This window comes from Microcaecilia unicolor, chromosome 4 (assembly GCF_901765095.1).
Source record: "Microcaecilia unicolor chromosome 4, aMicUni1.1, whole genome shotgun sequence".
NCBI classification, from domain to species: Eukaryota; Metazoa; Chordata; class Amphibia; order Gymnophiona; family Siphonopidae; genus Microcaecilia; species Microcaecilia unicolor.
In genome coordinates, this window is record NC_044034.1 from 88,513,263 (window position 1) to 88,537,702 (window position 24,440).

Genomic DNA, 24,440 nt, shown 5'->3' on the forward strand with positions numbered 1-24,440 from the left:
GCTTAGATCACCATTTCATTCTCAACATTTTCTTTTATGAATAATTTGTAACAACTTTGAAATGTATAAACTCTTGCTCTAATGTTGCTTTCTATGATAAATATAACATTTCAGTACTAATAGTCTAATGAAAGAATCAAATTGTTATTAAGTATATACTAGTAAATGCAAAATTGACACAGTACATAATGGATCAGCTGGGATACATGATGGAACATTACATACTTTGTTTTGTAAGAAGTATATTTGTTAAAATCATAGGAGTTCTTTGTAGTGCACAAGTTACGTGCTGTAAAAATATCTCATGTCTGCTACCAGATGCCATACATAATCAAAGAACGAAACATAATAAAGATCTTTTATTCTTATACACACAAAAAGACACTAATTCCAAGTCAAGACTTTATAGCATTTTATATCATAAATTGGTCAGGATCCTGTACAAAGGCAACCCACAAAACCATTTTGCTCTTGCCTCAGTTGAGGAATACATCACACTCTTTAAGGAGATCCTCCTTTCCTTGGAAGTAATTCTGGAACCACTCAATATGCTCAGTTTTCTGCTTAACTGTTAGATAGGGGTTTTTGGAAAGCCCACATATTACCAGTTCCATGAAATGCCGAATTGGCCCTTGTTTTGGAAAGTTTTCCAAGTGTTTATCAAGAAAGACATGCTCATGAAATTCAACATTCTGCTCCTCCTCAAGACCTGCAAGAGAGAATTATAAGAACTCTTAAGTTGTCAAATTAACACTACTATATCCAGGGAAAGGTCTGAATCACTTTCACATAACTGCAAAATCAAGATATCCTTTCAATGAAAAATCTTTACATTGACCATAAAAAATACAGTGATGTGAAAATTCCCCCCAACTGTTGCATATATGTCACAATGAATGGTTTCTGATCTTTAAACAAACTTTAATATTAGACAAAAGGAACCTGGGTACACATATAACACAGGAAGGAACAAAGTTATCCAACACCAATATCACCCATGAAAATAATTGTCCCCTTAGATAATCAATTGACCAAATTTATAATTAGATTCAGCTGATGTAATACAGCCAGGCTTGACTGCAGCCAACCTTGTTGAATCTAAACCTCACTTTATATTGAATCTTACCATGAGAGTGAAGTAGGCACCAGAAAGTTTCAACAAGAATGCTATACCATGGTCAAAGGAAATTCCAGAAGAGAGGAGAAAAAAAGCTCTGGGACTCCACCGAACCACAGTGAGAGGCATTATCTTCAAATGAAGACTTTAAAAATATTGCCTGCTGCCAACATTACACCAGGAGCATAGCAAAAACTCGCTGGGAAGTCACACAACATCCCAGAAGAACATCCAAAGAACTGCAAATCTCTCTAGCCTCAGCTAAGGTCAGTGTTCATGACTACACAATAAGAAAGAGACTGGACAAAAATTGGATTCATGAGAAAGGAGCAAAGTAGAAACAATTGCTATGCAAGAGTAACATCAATGTTCTTCTTACATTTGCAAAAACGCACTCATTTTGGGATAATGTTCTATGGACAGACGAATGAAAAGTGGAACTCTCTGGACAAAACAAGTCCCATCATGCCTAGCATAAAGCAAATGCAGCATTTGACAGTAAGAACATCATAGTCAAACTAGGTGCTGGTAAGTGTGATGGTGTGGAGATGCTTTGTTACCTCAGGACCTAAAAAGCTTGTCATTATTGAAGGAACCATGAATTCTGTGATGTACCAGAAAATTCTTAAGGAGAATGTCCAGTCTTCTGTCTGTGAGCTGAAGTTAAAGTGTAAGTGGGTTATGCAGCAAGACATTGATCCAAAATACAAAAGCAAGTCTGTGTCTGAATAGCTGAGGAGAAATAAAATCCAGGTTTTGGAATGGCCTACTGAAAGTCCTGACTTTATCCCAATAGATATGTTGGGGCAGGATCTGAAATAAGCAGTTCATACACGAAAACCTACAAATGTGTCTGAATTAAAGTTCTTCAAAGAAGAGCGGGCTAAGTCTTCTCAATCGCGATGTGAAAGACTGATATTAAATTATAGAAAGTGTTTGGTTGCAATTATTGCTGCTGAAGGTGGTGTAACCAGTTATTAAATTTAGGGGCAAGGTATTTTTTTACATGGGTCATGAGGGTGTTGGATAACTTTCCAGCTCATTTTTGAAAGTGATCGCCGGCAATCTTCCGACACAAATCGGGAGATCGCCGGCCAAATCGGTATTATCGAAAGCCGATTTTGGCCATCCCCAACTCCTGTTTCGTCGCGGTGCCGGCCAACCTTCAAGGGGGCATGTTGGTGAGGTAGTGAAGGCGGGATGGGGGGCGGGGGCATGGGTAGGAGAGGGCCAGCTTCGCCTTATAATGGAAAAAAAGAGGCCGGCTCGAACGAGCATTTCGCCAGCCAGACTTGGTCCATTTATTTTTAGGACCAAGTCTGGAAAAAGTGTCCCAACTGACCAGATGACCACCGGAGGGAAGCGGGGATCACCTCCCCTTACTCCCCCAGTGGTCACCAACCCCCTCCCACCCAAAAAAAAAAAAACTAAAACTTTTTTTGCCAGCCTGAAATGTCATACCCAGCTCTTTGACAGCAGTATGCAGGTCCCTCGAGCAGTTTTTAGTGGGTGCAGTGCACTTCAGGCAGGTGGACCCAGGCCCATCCCCCCCTCCTGTTCCACATGCGGTGGTTAATGTAGAGCCCTCCAAAACCCACTGTACCCACATGTAGGTGCCCCCCTTCACCCCTTAGGGCTATGGTAATGGTGTAGAGTTGTGACTGGTGGGTTTGGGGGGGGGGGATTTGGGGGGCTCAGCACACAAGGTAAGGGTGCTTTGCACCTGGAAGCTGTTTTTGTTTTTTTAAATTTTTATAAGTGCCTGGCATGTGTCCTGGCGTCCTGGCATGTGAGGGGGCCAGTGCACTACAAATGCTGGCTCCTCCCATGCCCAAATGCCTTGCATTTCGCTGGGTTTGAGATGGCCGGGCCTGGTTTCCATTATGGCTGAAAAACTAAGCCGGCCATCTCATATAAACCCGGCGATCCTGCTCTAAACCCGGCGAGCAATTTGGCTGGCGCCAAGCGTATTTTGAAAATACGTTTGGCTCTGTCCACTTACGGCGCTGGCGCCATTCAATTATGCCCCTCTTTGTTCCTTAAATAAATGAAGTAATAATTTAAAGATCAGAAACCATCCAAGATGACATACAGTGGGGGAAATAAGTATTTGATCCCTTGCTGATTTTGTAAGTTTGCCCACTGACAAAGACATGAGCAGCCCATAATTGAAGGGTAGGTTATTGGTAACAGTGAGAGATAGCACATCACAAATTAAATCCGGAAAATCACATTGTGGAAAGTATATGAATTTATTTGCATTCTGCAGAGGGAAATAAGTATTTGATCCCCCACCAACCAGTAAGAGATCTGGCCCCTACAGACCAGGTAGATGCTCCAAATCAACTCGTTACCTGCATGACAGACAGCTGTCGGCAATGGTCACCTGTATGAAAGACACCTGTCCACAGACTCAGTGAATCAGTCAGACTCTAACCTCTACAAAATGGCCAAGAGCAAGGAGCTGTCTAAGGATGTCAGGGACAAGATCATACACCTGCACAAGGCTGGAATGGGCTACAAAACCATCAGTAAGACGCTGGGCGAGAAGGAGACAACTGTTGGTGCCATAGTAAGAAAATGGAAGAAGTACAAAATGACTGTCAATCGACAAAGATCTGGGGCTCCACGCAAAATCTCACCTCGTGGGGTATCCTTGATCATGAGGAAGGTTAGAAATCAGCCTACAACTACAAGGGGGGAACTTGTCAATGATCTCAAGGCAGCTGGGACCACTGTCACCACGAAAACCATTGGTAACACATTACGACATAACGGATTGCAATCCTGCAGTGCCCGCAAGGTCCCCCTGCTCCGGAAGGCACATGTGACGGCCCGTCTGAAGTTTGCCAGTGAACACCTGGATGATGCCGAGAGTGATTGGGAGAAGGTGCTGTGGTCAGATGAGACAAAAATTGAGCTCTTTGGCATGAACTCAACTCGCCGTGTTTGGAGGAAGAGAAATGCTACCTATGACCCAAAGAACACCGTCCCCACTGTCAAGCATGGAGGTGGAAATGTTATGTTTTGGGGGTGTTTCTCTGCTAAGGGCACAGGACTACTTCACCGCATCAATGGGAGAATGGATGGGGCCATGTACCGTACAATTCTGAGTGACAACCTCCTTCCCTCCGCCAGGGCCTTAAAAATGGGTCGTGGCTGGGTCTTCCAGCACGACAATGACCCAAAACATACAGCCAAGGCAACAAAGGAGTGGCTCAGGAAGAAGCACATTAGGGTCATGGAGTGGCCTAGCCAGTCACCAGACCTTAATCCCATTGAAAACTTATGGAGGGAGCTGAAGCTGCGAGTTGCCAAGCGACAGCCCAGAACTCTTAATGATTTAGAGATGATCTGCAAAGAGGAGTGGACCAAAATTCCTCCTGACATGTGTGCAAACCTCATCATCAACTACAGAAGACGTCTGACCGCTGTGCTTGCCAACAAGGGTTTTGCCACCAAGTATTAGGTCTTGTTTGCCAGAGGGATTAAATACTTATTTCCCTCTGCAGAATGCAAATAAATTCATATACTTTCCACAATGTGATTTTCCGGATTTAATTTGTGATGTGCTATCTCTCACTGTTACCAATAACCTACCCTTCAATTATGGGCTGCTCATGTCTTTGTCAGTGGGCAAACTTACAAAATCAGCAAGGGATCAAATACTTATTTCCCCCACTGTATATGCAGTAATGGGGAAAACGGGGGGGGGGGGGGGGGGGGGGGGAGACTTTTTCACATTACTGGGACAAGTATGGAGGGGAAGGGAAAGTAGATGGCATGAATGGGCAGCCTGGATCGGCCATATGGTCTTTATCTATGTTTCTATGTAAATTTGAAAAAATACATAATTTATAGCTAATTAGATCTGCTAACTAGATCACATTATGTTAAACCCTTATACAAAGATGAAAACCAGCACTAGGAAATCCTAAACACACTGAGGTGTGGATTTTACCTTGGCGTTTTGGATTATCCCAGGTCTGTTTTTTTACTATGGTGTGTCTGACTTTTAGCTTTTAAGAGAATAATATACACACCTTTTAACACGTTTTTGATTGTGAAGTGTACAACATAGCTCCTGACGCAGCCCCTTTGGCCGAAACACGTCCTGTGTCAGGCAATATACTTGTTGGCAAATCTACTATTAAAATTTTAGTACATCTACCACTGATCTGCTTTTTTTTTTCCACAGGTGGAGATTTGACAGGGGGCTTTGTCAACAGCAAACCTCTTGTGAAGTGAACAACTAGAGACTGTCCAGAGATGGGCTAATCCTCTACACATCGATGATAAGCACTAATTGCACTGAGGTGAATTCTTACGGAGTTGGTTTTAAGACCAGACTCAGAGAGGTGTAGAAGGTATTCAAGTAGGGTTTGTGTAAGGCAGGAAACAGGATCTACGGCCTTGCCCTCACACCAGACATCAAACCTCCTCCATTTGAAAGAGCAACACCTCTTAGCGGGATCTTTTCTGGAAGCCTGAAAGACCCTGGAGACACCCTCAGACAGATGCAAGGAAGCAAATTCTAAGCTCTCAGCATCCAGGCTGTGAGGTCCAGAGACTGGAGGTTGGGATGCAGAAGAGATCCCTCGTTCTGAGTGATTAGAGTTGGAAAACACTCCGGACTGTCACCTGCCAAGCTTCTTGTATGCGAGTGGTGAGGACAACAACAGCGGCTGCTCGTGCCACAGGGAGAAAAGCCTGAGCCGGCTGAGTATCTAGCAGGGCTCAAATGAACTTCAGTCATTGGACAGGTAGCAGATGAGACTTGGGGTATTTTAAAACAAACCCTAATAGCTCTAACGCATGAATAGTCCTCCGCATGGACTCCTGAGCGTCATCCTGCTACATGCTCTTCACCAGATAGTCATTGAGATAGGGATACACATGGACTCCCAGTCTACGTAGCAACGCTGCGACTACTGCAAGACACTTGGTGAAAAACCTGGGAGCCAAAACGAGGCCAAAAGGCAACATGCGATACTGGAAGTGACGTGTCCCCAGTCAAAATGGAAGATACTTCCTGTGACCTGGAATTATCAGGATACAAGTATAAGCATCCTTTTATGTCCAGAGAGCATAGCCAATCGTCTTCCTAAAGCAAGGGAAGCAGGGTGCTCAGGGAAACCATCCTGAACTTTTCTTTAACCAATAATTTGTTCAGGCCTGTCAGGTCTAGGATGGGACACATCTCCCCTGTTTTCTTTTGCACAAGTACCTGGAACAGAATCTCTTCCCTTCTTCCCCTGGTGGAACGGGTTCGATCACATGGGCCTTGAGAAGGGAAGAGAGTTCCTCTGCAAGTACCTGCTTATGCTGAGAGCTGAAGGTTCCACGTTAGGAGTCACCGACCAAGAAAGGGATCTCGGCGTCGTTGTTGATGATACATTGAAACCCTCTGCTCAGTGTGCTGCGGCAGCTAAGAAAGCAAATAGAATGTTAGGTATTATTAGGAAAGGAATGGAAAACAAAAGTGAGGATGCTATAATGCCTTTGTATCGCTCCATGGTGCGACCGCACCTCGAATACTGTGTTCAATTCTGGTCACTGCATCTCAAGAAAGATATAGTGGAATTAAGAAAAGGCACAGAGAAGGGTGACGAAAACGATAACAGGGATGGGACGACTTTCCTATGAGGAAAGGCTGAAGCGTCTAGGGCTCTTCAGCTTTGAGAAAAGACGGCTAAGGGGAGATATGATAAAGGTCTATAAAATAATGAGTGGAGTGGAATGGGTAGACTTGAATCGTTTGTTTACGCTTTCAAAAAATACTAGGACAAGGGCATGCGATGAAGCTACAAGGTAGTAAATTTAATACGAATCGGAGAAACGTTTTCTTCACTCAACATGTAATTAAACTCTGGAAATTCGTTGCCAGAGACTGTGGTAAAGGTAGTTAGCTTAGTGGGGTTTAAAAAAGATTTGGACAGCTTCCTAAAGGAAAAATCCATAGACCATTATTAAATTGACAGGGAAAATCCACTGCTTATTTCTGGGATAAGCAGTATAAAATGTACTGAACTTTTTCGGGATCTTGCCAGGTATTTGTGACCTGGATTGGCCACTGTTGGAGGATGCTGGGCTTGATGGACCTTTAGTCTGTCCCACTACAGCAATACTTACTATAACCTGACCGGAGATCAGGCTTAAACGCAGCCTAGCAAGCGCGGTAAAACAAAGAAAACTTAGAAAAATGGCAAAATATATTCTAAAATAATATACGGGGAAAGAACAAAATAAGGTAAACCCTGAAAGAGGTATTTAAAAAAAAGGAGAAAGAAAGGCTCAAAAAGACCAAAGCCGAACCAGCTGGGAGGAGTGGATAATGTATGTGTCCACTCCTCACCATGCAAAAAGAACTGCTGGTCCCGCATTCTCATGCATGCATGCATGATAGAGAACATCTCGTGTTCAAAGACCTATTTTTAAGCTTGTTACAAACTCCAGACTGGCAACACGGACCACGTGTTACCCATCTTTGAGAATTATAGGCCTGCTTATCCTCAGAGAAGTACCATTTTTGGAAAAAAAAACATCCCAGGGAAAAACGAAGAAAAACAAGCCATAGGGATGTCTGTCTGGCAGCATTCCTAGTAAACTGGCCACACAGACATCCCAGCAGTGCAGAGGGGCAGCCTAGTGGTCAGCACAGTGGACTTCACATGAGACCCAGATAGAAATCCCACCTAAACCCCTTCATATTGTATGGTAAGCCCTCCAGGAACAGAGAAAATCTATTGTACCTAAAGGTCCACCTCTACAATAACCCTCAGGTTTGCAGGTCACACATATTTAGCTTCAGGAGGCAATGCTATGTTCCAGGGCTCACATATTTGTACTGAAATCTTTTTATTATTATGTAAGTGGGAATTGAACCTGGGTCCCACTGTTCACTGTCCTGACCACTAAGCTACTCCAGCCACTTGCTTGTTGCTTTCTTTGGAATGACCATAATATCTGGAGCTATCATACAGCCTGGTATCTACTATCATTGCCAAGTCTTTTGGGGGGGGGGGGGAGGGGTCATGACTTAATCCCTCCAGTGGTCAGTGGGTCAGTTAGGGCACCTTTTTGTGACTTAGTCATAACTGAAACATCTAGATAAAAATGTGCTTATTTTTTGCCCTGGACCTTTTTTTCTGCTCCATTATCGCAAAAAAACATCCAGATTTTAAGACTAATTCCCACCCAAAACACATCTCCAACATGCCCCCTTGTGATTTAGATAAACTGTGGAGTAAAACATCACAATTCCGAATTTCAAAATCGCAACTTAGATGTTTTTGCGAGAAAAACATCCATTTGCTGCTTTGTGCCGCATTTGAGACATTTTTCTCTTTTGAAAATGAGCGCCATAGGTGCCTATGAGTCGTATTTCAAAGCACTTAGATTTATAAAGTTCCATAGTAATCTAAGTGCTTTGAAAATCAGCCCCTATGTGCCCTTATAAAATAATTAGAAATAGGCACCTTCTTGCTCTCTCAGCCTAGACAACCTATTATAACATTGCCCCATGGTGTTTGAACATCAAAAGCAAGGTATAATGCAGACGTTTACTTTCAACACTGTGCCATAAGTTGGAAGTATTGAAAAGAATAAACTGTTCAAAAGAAATGCTATGCTCAATATGAGCTTTCCCCAGATATTTGTGCTTAGTGTTTATCAGATCTAGGTGTTGTATTTCAGATAGACAAATAGGCTCATTTTCAAAGCACTTAGCCTCCCAAAGTTCCATAGAAACCTATGGAACTTAGCCTCCCAAAGTGCTTTGAAAATATGCCTCAAAGTCATCTTTTTCCCAGGGTACTGACTTTCCCCACATAGGAGAGGTTCTAGTCATGATAGAGTCAGATTCAGGCTATGTAAACTTTTCATTTTTTTCTGACAGACCACCAGGATTTGCATGAAAAGTTTTCAACGTGCATTTCGTGTACACTATTACAGAGGGAGAAAAAAAAGCACTCAGTCATAAGTAGAATTCATAGCTTATATATGCACTAATAAATAGTATACAAGCATTACTTTTTACCATGACAACTGTGGCATTAATGAATTTTCTTGCTGGAAAGCCAGCTCATGTTTCTGGGAAAAAGCTGCTTTAGTTTAGCATTTTGTAGGTATGCTTCAAAAAGATTAAAATGGCAAGCATGACTACCTGCCAGACCTGTCACTGGCAGGCTTGCAGAATAAGCAAATCTGTTTGCATATTCTTCTGCAACACATATCAGTATTTAAAAACAAAACAAAACTCAAATCACTCTGAAAGCCCTGGAAGAAAACAGTTGTAGCCCTAGTTTATTTTTATACTGCACAGAAGCTGAAAACAGTGGAGGTTAAAATGTGCTCCAAAAATGCCAGGTCACTGGAAGCAGCTGGCATGGAGAATCTTGAGAGCTGAAGCTGCCAGCCATGTTCTTCTGCGGCTGGTTCACCACAGCAGAGTATGTGCAACGCTTATGTTACAGTAAATTCAGAGTTACCATGGTTTCTTTCCTGTTTTCCCTGCAGACACGACACGTAAATGGCTGATGGAGCTGGAAATGACACCCCTCCTTTTCCTATGTTGCACCATTTTATATTTATGAGGTCCATAGTGATCAAGGGTCACAGATGCCTCCTTTGAATTGGACACACCAGATGTTTCCCAACTTATTCTCCAAACTGAAAAATAAACCTGTTTTCTTGCAATGACTAAACTCGGCTGGTTCTGGAGACTAAATCCACCTCCTGAACCCAGGTGTTTCTGTGCAATGCAAGACACTCCCCATTCAATTGTTTGGTTCACATGTTGTAAACGCTTCCAACTGAGGCTATTTCCCACAAGGAAACCCTACACTCTGCTGTTTGTAAAATCAGGCAAACAAAGACTGAATGATTTGTACTATAACACAGGGCTAATTTCATATGTGCATCAAACTGCCCAAGCCTAGACCGCAGTCGTATCCTCCACCAAACAGACAACTTCCCTTTTTTATTTCTGCCTCAGTGTTACAATTTTTATTTAATTTTTTTAAAATATAACTAATCCTAAACACACATTAAACATGTCAGGACACAGCAGTATATCACAAATTCATAAAAGACAGCTGTGACTCCTGGTTTTGGAATTTGTGCATTTCATCAAATCTGGGCTGCACATGTGCTGTCTGCATGTTGAGTGAGGCAGGACAATCTGGTGTCACTTCTAACCCGATCTTGCTCTAAAGTAGTTACTGAGGAGACAATACCTGGAGGGAACAAAGTGTTACAAAAAATTGGTGTATATCTAGAAAGCTGGAAATCATGCTTAGCACCCATCATGTCCCAAAGCTTGAAAGTGTGAGGATCACAGGAGGAACATCAGCACACAGCCAACGGTAACCAAAGTAAATGCCACAGAGGAATAGCTCCCACTTGAAGATGTTCAATATGTACCCATAATTTATAAGTATGGTTCTGGAACCATTCCACTGCAGCTAAATTGAGCAGCACGGTAATAGTACCAAAGATTAGGAACACCAAGCCCCCCCTCCCCTTTTTGGGGACCTCTATAAAGGACCCGTCTAGATAACTTAGGTATCTACCCCTCATATAAACCGAAGGATACACGACTGCAGGGAATCTAAAACAAACTTGGGAATTGCACAGGTAAAACGAGAAACAAATATAGGAGACAAGGCAAAACTTTTATTCTAATGGTAGAGCTCCTACAGAACCAACTGAGAGAAAGGCCTTTCAGTGATCCAGATCGTATGGTGGAAAACAATTTGGGATACTTGGCCTTGTAAAGATGAGAGTACTGAGGGAGTAGCCAAACACCTAAATATTTCAGACCCGTGGAGGGGCATTTTTGAAAGGGACGTCCAAGTTGCAATTTGGACGTCCTTGCAAAACGGTGAAATCCAGGGTCGGGGAAACCCATATTTTTGAAACAAGATGGCCGTCCATCTTTTGTTTTGAAAATACTGTCAGAGACGTCCAAATCCTTAAATTTAGATGTCCCTAGATTTGGTCATCCCTAGACATAGACGTTTCTGACTTTCAGCGATTTTCAAAACCAAAGACGTCCATGTCATAAACATCCTAACGCAAGCCATTTGGGCGTGGGAGGAGCCAGCATTTGTAGTGCACTGGTCCCCCTGACATGCCGGGACAACAACCGGGCACCCTAGGGGGCATTGAGAGACTTCATAAATTGCTCCCAGGTACAGAGCTCCCTTACCTTGTGTGCTGAGCCCCCCAACCCCCCCCCCAAACCCACTACCCACAACTGTACACCACTACCATAGCCTTTACAGGTTAAGGGGGTCAACTAGATGTGGGTACAGTGGGTTTCTGGTGGGTTTTGGAGGGCTCGCTGTTTCCTCCAAATTTGTAACAGGTAGGGGAGGGTATGGGCCCTGGGTTCGTCTGTCTGAAGTGCACTGCAGTACCCACTAAAACTGCTCCTGGGACCTGCATGCGCTGAGTATGATATCTGAGGCTGGCTCAACATATTTTTAAAGATGTTTTTTGAGGGTGGGAGGGGGTTAATGACCCCTGGGGGAGTAACGGGAGGTCATCCACGATTCTCTCCGGTGGTCAACTGGTCATTTTGGGAACCTTTTTGTGCCTTAGTCGTAAGAAAAACAGGTCCGGGTGAAAATGTCCAAGTGTTCGTCAGGGACATCCTTGTTCTTTTCGATTATGGGGAACGTCCAAGTGTTAGGCACGCCCAAGTCCCGCCTTTGCTACGCCTCTAACACGCCCCCTTGAAATTTGGCCATCCTTGCGACAGAGTGCAGTTGGAGATGTCCTAAATTGGGATTTGATTATGCCGATTTGGACGTCCCTGGGAGAAGGACGTCCATCTTCCAAGTTATGTCAAAAGATGGACGTCCTTCTCTTTCGAAAATGAGCCCATTAGTGACCCAGAGAAAAAATCAGCTAGCTCCTTCAACACATTAGGAAGGGTAATCAAACGGGATGTTAACGACAATAACACATCGTCTACAAACAAACTGATCTTAATAGTCCCTATCCCCCACTTGAATGCCATGAATAGACGAGTTGAATGTTATAGCTATGGCCAAAGGCTCATAATAAATGCAAAGAGAAGTGGGGGACAGCGGGCACTCAACTCGCACAGCAGTTTGCCTCTTGGGAATGAAGTCTACCTTATCTGGGTGTATCAAGTCCGCCAATAGCCCTGTAAGCCTCTTAGCCAACACCTCAGCAAAAGTTTTACGTCAGAATTGAGAACTGAAATAGGTCTACAAGACTGGCAATCAGTCGCATCTTCCCCTCCCCTTCAGGATAACAGAGATCCAAGCCTCCAACATGGTGGGAACAATGAGTCCCCCATCCCGAATCTCGTTCATTAGGTGAGAAAGCAAGGAGGACAACTCAGGTGCAAAGGTTTTATAAATTCAACTGGGAACCCATCCAAACCAGCGCCTTACCAGACGCCAAAGCTTGGACAGAATCTAGGATATCCTTTAGGAGTCACCAAAGCATCCAGCCAGCCCTCTGGGGATCCAACAAAGAGGGTATCTCCAAAGTACCCAAGTAGGCTGAATATCAGTGGAGTCTATCTTAGGATCGTTCATATACAATTCAGCCAAGAAATCCCTGAAATTGCCTCCATGACTGCTTAGACTTGTATAATAGTTGTCCTGAACGATCCTTGATCTTACCAACAACCCAATCAGCATGAGCTTTATGGACTTTTAAAGCCAACAAAGAGTTGCCTTCCCTGTGTACATCATTGTTTAAGCCTGTCTAAGGCAAACTGCAAATCTTGATTCAATTCCTAGAGCTACAAGCGGGTCTGCCGCAAAGAGCTCAGAGTCTGTTTATTACCCATTTGTTTATGGAGGAGTTCAAGCTGAGCTAGCAGAGAGATACTGTTGTCTCAAAAGAACTCTGGCCTTACGTTTCCTATATGCATGTTTCAGAAAGAAGCTTCTAGTGACAGCTTTCAAGGCATCCCAAACTACTTTGTCGATACTCCCATATCACTGCCTCATCCTTAAGCAAACTAGCATTGAGGGTCATAAGTACATAAGTACATAAGTAGTGCCATACTGGGAAAGACCAAAGGTCCATCTAGCCCAGCATCCTGTCACCGACAGTGGCCAATCCAGGTCAAGGGCACCTGGCACGCTCCCCAAACGTAAAAACATTCCAGACAAGTTGTACCTAAAAATGAGGAATTTTTCCAGTCCATTTAATAGCGGTCTATGGACTTGTCCTTTAGGAATCTATCTAACCCCTTTTTAAACTCCGTCAAGCTAACCGCCCGTACCACGTTCTCCGGCAATGAATTCCAGAGTCTAATTACACGTTGGGTGAAGAAAAATTTTCTCCGATTCGTTTTAAATTTACCACACTGTAGCTTCAACTCATGCCCTCTAGTCCTAGTATTTTTGGATAGCGTGAACAGTCGCTTCACCTCCACCCGATCCATTCCACTCATTATTTTATACACTTCTATCATATCTCCCCTCAGCCGTCTCTTCTCCAAGCTGAAAAGCCCTAGCCTTCTCAGCCTCTCTTCATAGGAAAGTCGTCCCATCCCCACTATCATTTTCGTCGCCCTTCGCTGTACCTTTTCCAATTCTACTATATCTTTTTTGAGATACGGAGACCAGTACTGAACACAATACTCCAGGTGCGGTCGCACCATGGAGCGATACAACGGCATTATAACATCCGCACACCTGGACTCCATACCCTTCTTAATAACACCCAACATTCTATTCGCTTTCCTAGCCGCAGCAGCACACTGAGCAGAAGGTTTCAGCGTATCATCGACGACGACACCCAGATCCCTTTCTTGATCCGTAACTCCTAACGCGGAACCTTGCAAGACGTAGCTATAATTCGGGTTCCTCTTACCCACATGCATCACTTTGCACTTGTCAACATTGAACTTCATCTGCCACTTGCACGCCCATTCTCCCAGTCTCGCAAGGTCCTCCTGTAATCGTTCACATTCCTCCTGCGACTTGACGACCCTGAATAATTTTGTGTCATCGGCGAATTTAATTACCTCACTAGTTATTCCCATCTCTAGGTCATTTATAAATACATTAAAAAGCAACGGACCCAGCACAGACCCCTGCGGGACCCCACTAACTACCCTCCTCCACTGAGAATACTGGCCACGCAATCCTACTCTCTGCTTCCTATCTTTCAACCAGTTCTTAATCCATAATAATACCCTACCTCCGATTCCATGACTCTGCAATTTCTTCAGGAGTCTTTCGTGCGGCACTTTGTCAAACGCCTTCTGAAAATCCAGATATACAATATCAACCGGCTCCCCATTGTCCACATGTTTGCTTACCCCCTCAAAAAAATGCATTAGATTGGTGAGGCAAGACTTCCCTTCACTAAATCCGTGCTGACTTTGTCTCATCAGTCCATGTTTTTGTATATGCTCTGCAATTTTATTCTTAATAATAGCCTCCACCATCTTGCCCGGCACCGACGTCAGACTCACCGGTCTATAATTTCCCGGATCTCCTCTGGAACCCTTCTTAAAAATCGGAGTAACATTGGCTACCCTCCAGTCTTCCGGTATTACACTCGATTTTAGGGACAGATTGCATATTTCTAACAGTAGCTCCGCAAGTTCATTTTTTAGTTCTATTAATACTCTGGGATGAATACCATCAGGTCCCGGTGATTTACTACTCTTCAGCTTGCTGAACTGACCCATTACATCCTCCAAGGTTACAGAGAATTTGTTTAGTTTCTCCGATTCCCCCGCTTCAAATATTCTTTCCGGCACCGGTGTCCCCCCCAAATCCTCCTCGGTGAAGACCGAAGCAAAGAATTCGTTTAATTTCTCCGCTACGGCTTTGTCCTCCTTGATCGCCCCTTTAACACCATTTTCGTCCAGCGGCCCAACCGACTCTTTGGCCGGTTTCCTGCTTTTAATGTATCTAAAAAAGTTTTTACTATGTATTTTTGCTTCCAACGCTAATTTCTTCTCAAAGTCCTTTTTTGCCCTCCTTATCTCCGCTTTGCATTTGGCTTGGCATTCCTTATGATCTATCCTGTTACTTTCAGTTGGTTCTCTTCTCCACTTTCTGAAGGATTGTTTTTTGGCTCTAATGATTTCCTTTATCTTACTGTTTAGCCACGCCGGCTGACGTTTAGTCTTTTTTCCCTTTTTTCTAATACGTGGAATATATTTGTCCTGAACCTCCAGGATGGCGTTTTTAAACAGCATCCACGCCTGATGCAAGTTTTTTACTCTGCGAGCTGCTCCTTTCAGTCTTTTTTTCACCATTTTTCTCATTTTGTCGTAATCACCTTTTCTATAGTTAAACGCTAGCGTACTTGATTTCCTAGTTTCACTTCCTTCAATGCCAATATCAAAACCGATCATATTATGATCACTGTTATCAAGCGGCCCTCGTATCGTTACCCCCCTGCACTAGATCATGAGCACCACTAAGGACTAAGTCTAGTATTTTTCCTTCTCTTGTCGGCTCCTGAACTAGCTGTTCCATGAAGCTGTCCTTGATTTCATCAAGAAATCTTATGTCCCTTGCGTGTACAGATGTTACATTACCCCAGTCTATATGCGGGTAATTGAAATCCCCCATTATTATTGTGTTGCCCAGTTTGTTTGCGTCCCTGATTTCCTTTAACATTTCCGCATCCGTCTGTTCGTCCTGGCCAGGCGGACGGTAGTACACTCCTATCACTATCCTTTTCCCCTTTGCACATGGAATTTCAATCCACAGTGATTCCAAGGAGTGTTTTGCTTCCTGCAGAATTTTCAATCTATTTGATTCAAGGCTCTCGTTAATATACAATGCTACCCCTCCACCAATCCGATTCACCCTATCACTACGATATAATTTGTACCCCGGTATGACAGTGTCCCACTGGTTATCCTCCTTCCACCAGGTCTCAGAGATGCCTATTATATCTAATTTTTCATTTAGTGCAATATATTCTAACTCCCCCATCTTATTTCTTAGGCTCCTGGCATTCGCATATAGACATTTCAAACTATGTTTGTTGTTCCTAAGTACATCATGCTTAGTACTTGACAGTATTAATTGGCAATCTTTTGTCTGATTTTTATTGTTATTTAAAGATACCCGATCTACTACAATCTCTTTTGCAACCTCACTATCAGGATACTCTATCTTCCCTGTTATGGTGATATCTTTGAAAGATACCTTATCCCGAACCATGCTCTTTTGAGCGACTGTCGGCCTTCCCCCCATTTCTAGTTTAAAAGCTGCTCTATCTCCTTCTTAAACGCCGATGCCAGCAGCCTGGTCCCACTCTGGTTAAGATGGAGCCCATCCTTTCGGAATAGGCTCCCCCTTCCCCAGAATGTTGCCCAGTTCCTAACAAATCTAAAGCCCTCCTCCCTGCACCATCGTCTCATCCACGCATTGAGACTCTGGAGCTCTGCCTGTCTCTTGGGCCCTGCGCGTGGCACAGGTAGCATTTCAGAAAATGCTACCCTGGAGGATCTGGATTTCAGCTTTCTACCTAAGAGCCTAAATTTTGCTTCCAGAACCTCTCTCCCACATTTTCCTATGTCATTGGTACCCACATGTACCAAGACAGCGGACTCCTCCCCAGCACTATCTAGAATCTCTCCACCGGCTCATCCCTAATACCATCAAGGTCTACCCGACAAGCTGCATGATCAGACACTGTTCTGTTCCTGATGGTCACCCCTCCCTTACTGAGTAATGGAGAGAGGTATCCAAAAAGATATAATCAATATGACTGTACAAATCATGGGGAGATGAATAAAAGGTGCAATCCCTCTAGTACCCCTCCAGACATCAATAAGGTTTTAAGTCTTGCGACAGGGATTTCAAGGTAAGACTAGCTCTAAAGTCGCCATCATATCCCAAAGAAGAGGGATCTAGACTATGATTAAAACTCGGACACTTAAGCCACAGCCGCCTACATTTCTTCCATGGAGTCTAAGAACATAAGAATAGCCATACTGGGTCAGACCAATGGTCCATCTAGCCAGTACCCTGCTTCGAACAGTAGCCAATCCAAGTCACAAGTACCTGGCAGAAGTCCAATTTAGTAGCAACTTTCCATGCTACCAATTCCAGGGCAAGCAGTGACTTCCCCATGTCTATCTCAAGCCCAGTATCCTATTTCCAACAGTGTTCAATTGAAGTCCAAGTACTTGGCAAGAACGCAAAAAAGGAAAAAAAAATATTCTGCTTATCCTGGAAATAAGCTGTGGATTTTCGCAAGTCCATCTTAATAATGGCTTATGGACTTTCTTTTAGGAAAATGACCAAGGCTCCAAGCCTTTTTTAAACCTTGCTAAGCTAACTGCTTTTATCACATTCTCTGGCAATGAACTCCAGAGTTTAATTACACGTTGAGTGAAGAAATATTTTCTCAGGTTCGTTTTAAATTTACTACTTGGTAGCTTCATTATGTGCTCCCTAGTCCTTGTATTTTTGGAAAAAGTAAAAAGCAGTTCACTTCTACCCATTCCACTCCACTCAGTATTTTATAGATCTTGATCATATCTCCCCTCAGCCATCTCTTCTCCTAGCTGAAAAGCCCTAGCCTTTTCAGCCTTTCCTTGTAGGGAAGTCGTCCTATCCCCTGTATCATTTTCATCGCCCTTTTCTCTACCTTTTCTAATTCCACTTTCTTTTTCATGTGCTCTACCTCCCCTTTCAGCTCTCTTTAGTCTGCTGGCTGCAATTTGAGTCTCTAGAGTGGTAGAGCTAACGGGTCTGACAGAGTTACCTGTGGACATCATCACTCTCCTTTGAATTACTTGCCCTCTAGGAGCTTGTCACAAAGATGTCCTACCCTGCTGTGCAATTCTATGAAGCTACTTTTAAGATTTCTTTAGTAATTTCCTATGAGGAAAGGCTAAAGCGGCTGGGGCTCTTCAGCTTGGAGAAAAGGCGGCTGAGGGGTGATATGATAGAGGTATATAAAATAATTAGTGGAGTGGAAAAGATAGATATGGAGCGTCTGTTTATGTTTTCAAAAAATACTAGGACAAGTGGGCATGCGATGAAGCTGGAGTGCAGTAAGTTTAAAACAAATAAGAGAAAAATTTTCTTTACTCAGCGCGTAATTCGACTCTGGAATTTGTTGCCGGAGAATGTGGTTAAGGCGATTAGCTTAGTAGAGTTTAAGAAAGGTTTGGACGGCTTCCTGAAGGAAAAGGCCATAGAATGTTATTAAAGGAACATAGGGAAAAATCCACTATTCCTGGGACAAGTAGTACAAAATGCTTTGCTCCGTGGATCTTGTCGGGTGATTGTGACCTGGATTGGCCACTGTCGGAGACAGGGTGCTGGGCTAGATGGACTTTTGGTCTGTCCCAGTGTGGTGATGCTTATGTTCTGCATCTGGCTTTGTGAGGGTATGAGAGGTTTAATTCAGTAGGGTCCTTCAGTTCTTCAAGATGTCTCATTGAACTTTACTCCCCCAGCAAACAGATGTGACTCTCTTGCAGGGACTTTTAGTTAATACTTGATGTATCTGTATCTGAATCTCCAAGGTCCCGCACATCCCCGTGCAAAGTATCATCTGAGATGCTAATTCCTCTCTCATGGCCTTCAAGTTAGCACTAAGCGCAGAAAAGTAATTCTTAAAGTCTTTATTCAATCAAGTTAAAGTAATTTGCGCTGACTTATCCTCATCCGCCTAAGCTTTGGGAGATGCAGGGTCCTTACCAAGGGGTGGGGATGCAGACCACGAGGTCTCATCACTCATCATCTGTCGAAATTGTTGCAGCGATTCCTTAACGTCTCCGGAATTCACTCTTTGGGACATAGCAAGGGTCTACATTGCCAGTAGAGATGGTAAAACCACTCAAAATAAACACCGACGGAGTGAGATAATGACACATTCAAAAATGAGAGCAGGAACTCGCGGTTCAGGCTGCCAACTTGGCAGCTGACGTCACTTCCTCTCCAAAAACACTTATTTAACTCATGTTACCCTTTCACTAAGTCTTTCTATAAAGATACCTAAGAAAGGATTACAAAAACATAAATATGCACGCAGACAATAACTTCAGTAGTATTTTAGTGCTATCACCATACAAAGTAGATAAGGCAATGGGAATTGATGCATATCCCAGGAGGAGGCATGGCCTAGTGGTTACAGCTGCTAGAGCAACTCCTCTCTGTAGAGCATGAGAAGATAGCTACGATCAATGAAACTAATGAGAACAGCCTCACTTTTGTAAATGAAAGATCAGGCTACGCTTGATTTTATTTTACTGCATTCATTCAATATTTATGTTCTTACACAGGCTTGGCTAAAATCTGCAAACACGTTCTCTAAGAGCTAGGAGCTCTTTGCATCGGGCACACACATATGATTATTTCCCAGTTGGTGAGATGTCACATGTGTGTGCCCGATGCAAAGAGCTCCTAGCTCTTAGATAACGTGTCCGTTCTCTTGAGGCTAGAATAGCAGAGTTGGTGGAGCTGAGGGAGACAGAGAGGTACATAGAGGAGACCTACAGGGATGTTATAGAGAAGTCCCACCTCCAGTCTGGTAGCCCTTGTGCTACCTTGGATGAGGGAGGTCTCCTAGAAGGAGAGCATCACCCTGGTGAAGTAGGAACTACTCCTGTAGCCAGAACCTGCCCACCAAGGGATGTACTATCCTCTCGCACCGAGGATATGTCTCCAAGTGCTGCCCGGGAGGGAAAGGTTAGGACAGCTGTTGTAGTTGGTGATTCGATCATTAGGCATATAGATAGCTGGGTGGCTGGTGGACATGAGGATCGCCTGGTGACTTGCCTGCCTGGTGCGAAGGTGGAGGACCTCACATGTCACCTAGATAGGATTTTAGATAGTGCTGGGAAGGAGTCGGCTGTCTTGGTACATGTGGGTACCAGTGACAAAGGAAAATGTGGGAGAGAGGTTCTGGAAGCCAAATTTAGGTTCTTAGGTAGAAAGCTCAAATCCAGATCCTCTAGGGTAGCATTTTCTGAAATGCTACCTGTTCCACGCGCAGGGCCCAAGAGACAGGCAGAGCTCCGGAGTCTCAATGCGTGGATGAGATGATGGTGCAGGGAGGAGGGTTTTAGATTTGTTAGGAATTGGGCAACATTCTGGGGAAGGGGGAGCCTATTCTGAAAGGATGGGCTCCACCTTAACCAGGGTGGAACCAGGCTGCTGGCATTGGCATTTAAAAAGGAGATAGAGCAGCTTTTAAACTAGAAATGGGGGGAAGGCTGACAGTCGCTCAAAAGTGCATGGTTCAGGATAAGGTATCTTGCAAGGATACCTCACAAACAGGGAAGGTAGAGTTTCTGGATAGTGAGGTTGCACAACAGACCGTGGTAGGCCAAGTGCCCTTAAATACAATTAAAGATCAGACAAAAGATGGCAAATCAATAGTGTCAAGTACTAAGCATCATGCAAATAAGAAAAACAAACATACTCTGAAATGTCTATATGCAAATGCTAGGAGTCTAAGAAATAAGATGGGAGAGTTGGAATGTATTGCACTAAATGAAAAATTGGATATAATAGGCATTACTGAGACCTGGTGGAAGGAGGATAACCAATGGGACACTGTCATACCGGGGTACAAAGTATATCATAGTGATAGGGTAGACAGGACTGGTGGAGGGGTAGCATTGTATATTAATGAGAGCCTTGACTCAGATAGATTACAAATTCAGCAGGACACAAATCACACCTTTGAATCCTGTGGGTTGAAATTCCATGTATAAAAGGGAAAAGGCCAGTGATAGGAGTGTACTACCGTCCGCCTTGCCAGGATGAGCAGGTAGACGCAGAAATCATAAAAGAAATCAGAGACGCAAACAAAATGGGCAATGTGATAATAATGGGTGACTTCAATTATCCAAATATAGACTGGGTAAATGTAACATCGGGACACGCTAGAGAGGTACAATTCCTTGATGAAATCAAGGACAGCTTTATGGAGCAGCTGGTGCAGGAGCCAATGGGAGAAGGAAAAATTCTAGACTTGGTCCTTAGTGGAGTGCATGATCTGGTGAGGGACGTTATGGTACTGGGGCCGCTTGATAACAGTGATCATAATATGATCAGTTTTGATATCAACCTTGAAGTAACTATACACAGGAAGTCAAATACGTTAGTGTTTAACTTTAAAAAAAGGAGACTATGATAAAATGAGAAGAACGGTTAAAAAAAACTTTGGGGGGAAACCGAGAGGGTAGAAATTGTACAACAGGCATGGACGCTGTTCAAAAATACCATCCTGGAGGCCCAGGCCAAACATATTCCACGAATTACAAAAGAAAGACGGAAGTCCAAAAGACAGCCGGCGTGGTTGAAAAGTGAGGTGAAGGAAGCTATTAGGGCTAAAAGAAATGCCTTCAGAAAATGGAAGAAGGAACTGTCTGAAAATAACAAGCAGCAGCATAAGGAGTGTCAAAGCAAATGCAAGGCGCAGATAAAGAAGGCCAAGAGGGATTACGAAAAAAAGATAGCATTAGAGGCAAAAAAACATAGCAAAAAATTTTTTCGGTATATTAAAAGCAGGAAGCCGGCAAAAGAATCGGTTGGGCCGCTGGATGACCAAGGGGTAAAAGGGGCGATCAAGGAAGATAAAGATGTAGCAGAGAAATTGAATGAATTCTTTGCTTCGGTCTTCACCGAGGAAGATTTGGGTGGGATACCGGTGTCGGAAATGGTATTTCAAGCGGACGAGTCAGAGAAACTTACTGATTTCACGGTAAACCTGGAGGACGTAATGGGGCAATTCAGCAAACTGAAGAGTAGCAAATCTCCTGGACCGGATGGTATTCATCCTACAGTACTGATAGAACTAAAAAATGAGCTTGCGGAGCTACTGTTAGTGATATGCAATTTATCCTTAAAATCAAGCGTGGTACCGGAAAATTGGAGGGTGGCCAATGTAACGCTGATTTTTAAAAAAAGGTTCCAGGGGAGATCCAGGAAATTATAGACCGGTGAGTCTGACATCGGTGCCAGTGAAAATGGTAGAGGCTATTATTAAAAACAAAATTACAGAGCACATCCAAGGACATGGATTACTGAGACCAAGTCAGCACGGCTTTTGTGTGGGGAAATCTTGCCTGACCAATTTACTTCAATTCTTTGAAGGAGCAACAAACATGTGGACAAAGGGGAGCGGTTGATATTGTGTATCTGGATTTTCTAAAGGCATTTGACAAGGTACCTCATGAAAGGCTACAGAGGAAATTGGAGGGTCATGGGATAGGAGGAAATGTCCTATTGTGGATTAAAAACTGGTTGAAGGATAGGAAACAGAGAGTGCGGTTAAATGGGCAGTATTCACAATGGAGAAGGGTAGTTAGTGGGGTTCCTGGCCAGACTTATACGGTCTGTGCCCTGAAGAGGACAGTACAAATAAAAAAAAAAAGTAGCACATATGAATTTATCTTCTTGGGCAGACTGGATGGACCGTGCAGGTCTTTTTCTGCCGTCATCTACTATGTTACTATGTTTTTCCTTGGGGGTCTGTGCTAGGACCGCTGCTTTTTAATATATTTATAAATGACAGAGATGGGAGTAACTAGCGAGGTAATTAAATTTGCTGATGACACAAAGTTATTCAAAGTCGTTAACTCGCGACAGGATTGTGAAAAATTACAGAAGGACCTTACGAAACTGGGCGGCTAAATGGCAGATGACGTTTAATGTGAGCAAGTGCAAGGCGATGCATATGGGGAAAAAGAACCCGAATTACAGCTACGTCATGCAAGGTTCCACGTTAGGAGTTATGGACCAAGAAAGGAATCTGGGTGTCGTCGTCGATAATACACTGAAACCTTCTGCTCAGTGTGCTGCTGCGGCTAGGAAAGCGAATAGAATGTTGGGTATTATTAGGAAAGGTAAGTAAAACAGGTGTGAGGATGTTATAATGCTGTTGTATCGCTCCATGGTGCGACCGCACCTTGAGTATTGTGTTCAATTCTGGTCACCGCATCTCAAGAAAGATATAGTAGAATTGGAAAAGGTGCAGCGAAGGGCGACTAAAATGATAGCGGGGATGGGACGACTTCCCTATGAAGAAAGACTAAGGAGGCTAGGGCTTTTTAGCTTGGAGAAGAGACGGCTGAGGGGAGACATGATAGAGGTATATGAAATAATGAGTGGAGTGGAACAGGTGGATGTGAAGCGTCTGTTCACGCTTTCCAAAAATACTAGGACTAGGGGGCATGCAATGAAACTACAGTGTAGTAAATCGGAGAAAAGTTTTCTTCACCCAACGCATAATTAAACTCTGGAATTCGTTGCCGGAGAACGTGGTAAAGGCGGTTAGCTTGGCAGAGTTTAAAAAGGGGTTAGACAGTTTCCTAAAGGACAAGTCCATAAACCGCTACCAAATGGACTTGGGAAAAATCCACAATTCCAGGAATAATGGAGTGGAGGAGTGGCCTAGTGGTTAGGGTGGTGGACTTTGGTCCTGGGGAACTGAGTTCGATTCCCACTTCAGGCACAGGCAGCTCCTTGTGACTTTGGGCAAGTCACTTAACCCTCCATTGCCCCATGTAAGCCACATTGAGCCTGCCATGAGTGAGAAAGCGTGGGGTACAAATGTAACTAATATAAAAAATAACATGTATATTTAGATTGTAAGCTCTTTTGAGCAGGGACTGTCTCTTTGTATCAGGTGTTCAGCGCTGCGTGCGTCTGGTAGCGCTATACAAATGCTAATAATAATAGAATGTTTGTACGTTTGGGAAGCTTGCCAGGTGCCCTTGGCCTGGATTGGCCGCTGTCGTGGACAGGATGCTGGGCTCGATGGACCCTTGGTCTTTTCCCAGTGTGGCATTACTTATGTACAAGTGGGTATGTGGTATAGCATATGCTGAGAGTAAAAAAGATAAAGGGGAGGTACTATGCTGATTTGTTGCAGCAAACTTAATATGAAATCTTCGTTATATTCAAATACTAGAATCTGTTCAAATAAATGAGCATAGTGGCCTGTATTTAACATACATTCCATTTTGTCATGCTTCAGTTAAGATCTGATTATTTACCCAGTGGCTTACAGCTTTGAATTATGATTTGTCAACATTTATTTATATTTATTTATTTTATACTTTGCTCACACCTTTTTCAGTAGTAGCTCAAGGTGAGTTGCATTCAGGTACACTGGATATTTCTCTGTCCCAGGAGGGCTCACAATCTAAGTTTGTACCTGAGGAAATGGAGGGTTAAGAGACTTGCCCAAGATCACAAGGAGCAGCAGTGGGATTTGAACTGGCCACCTCTGGATATCAAGACCAGTGCTCTAACCACTAGGCCACTCCTCCACTCCCTGGCTTTAAAAGTCCATAAAGCTCATGCTGATCGGGTTGTTGGTAAGA

General features: G+C 43.5%; 1 protein-coding gene across 1 annotated transcript in view; it reads right to left on the bottom strand.

Annotated features, from left to right (window-relative positions):
- Positions 1-340: 340 nt before the first annotated feature.
- Positions 341-24,440, bottom strand: part of MRPS31 (mitochondrial ribosomal protein S31) — a 148,749-nt gene continuing 124,649 nt past the window's right edge. Inside the window, exon 7 of the mRNA XM_030199404.1 lies at positions 341-709. Coding sequence (XP_030055264.1) covers positions 477-709 — 233 coding nt within the window. The 3' untranslated portion in view covers positions 341-476. The remainder of the gene's footprint in view (positions 710-24,440) is intronic.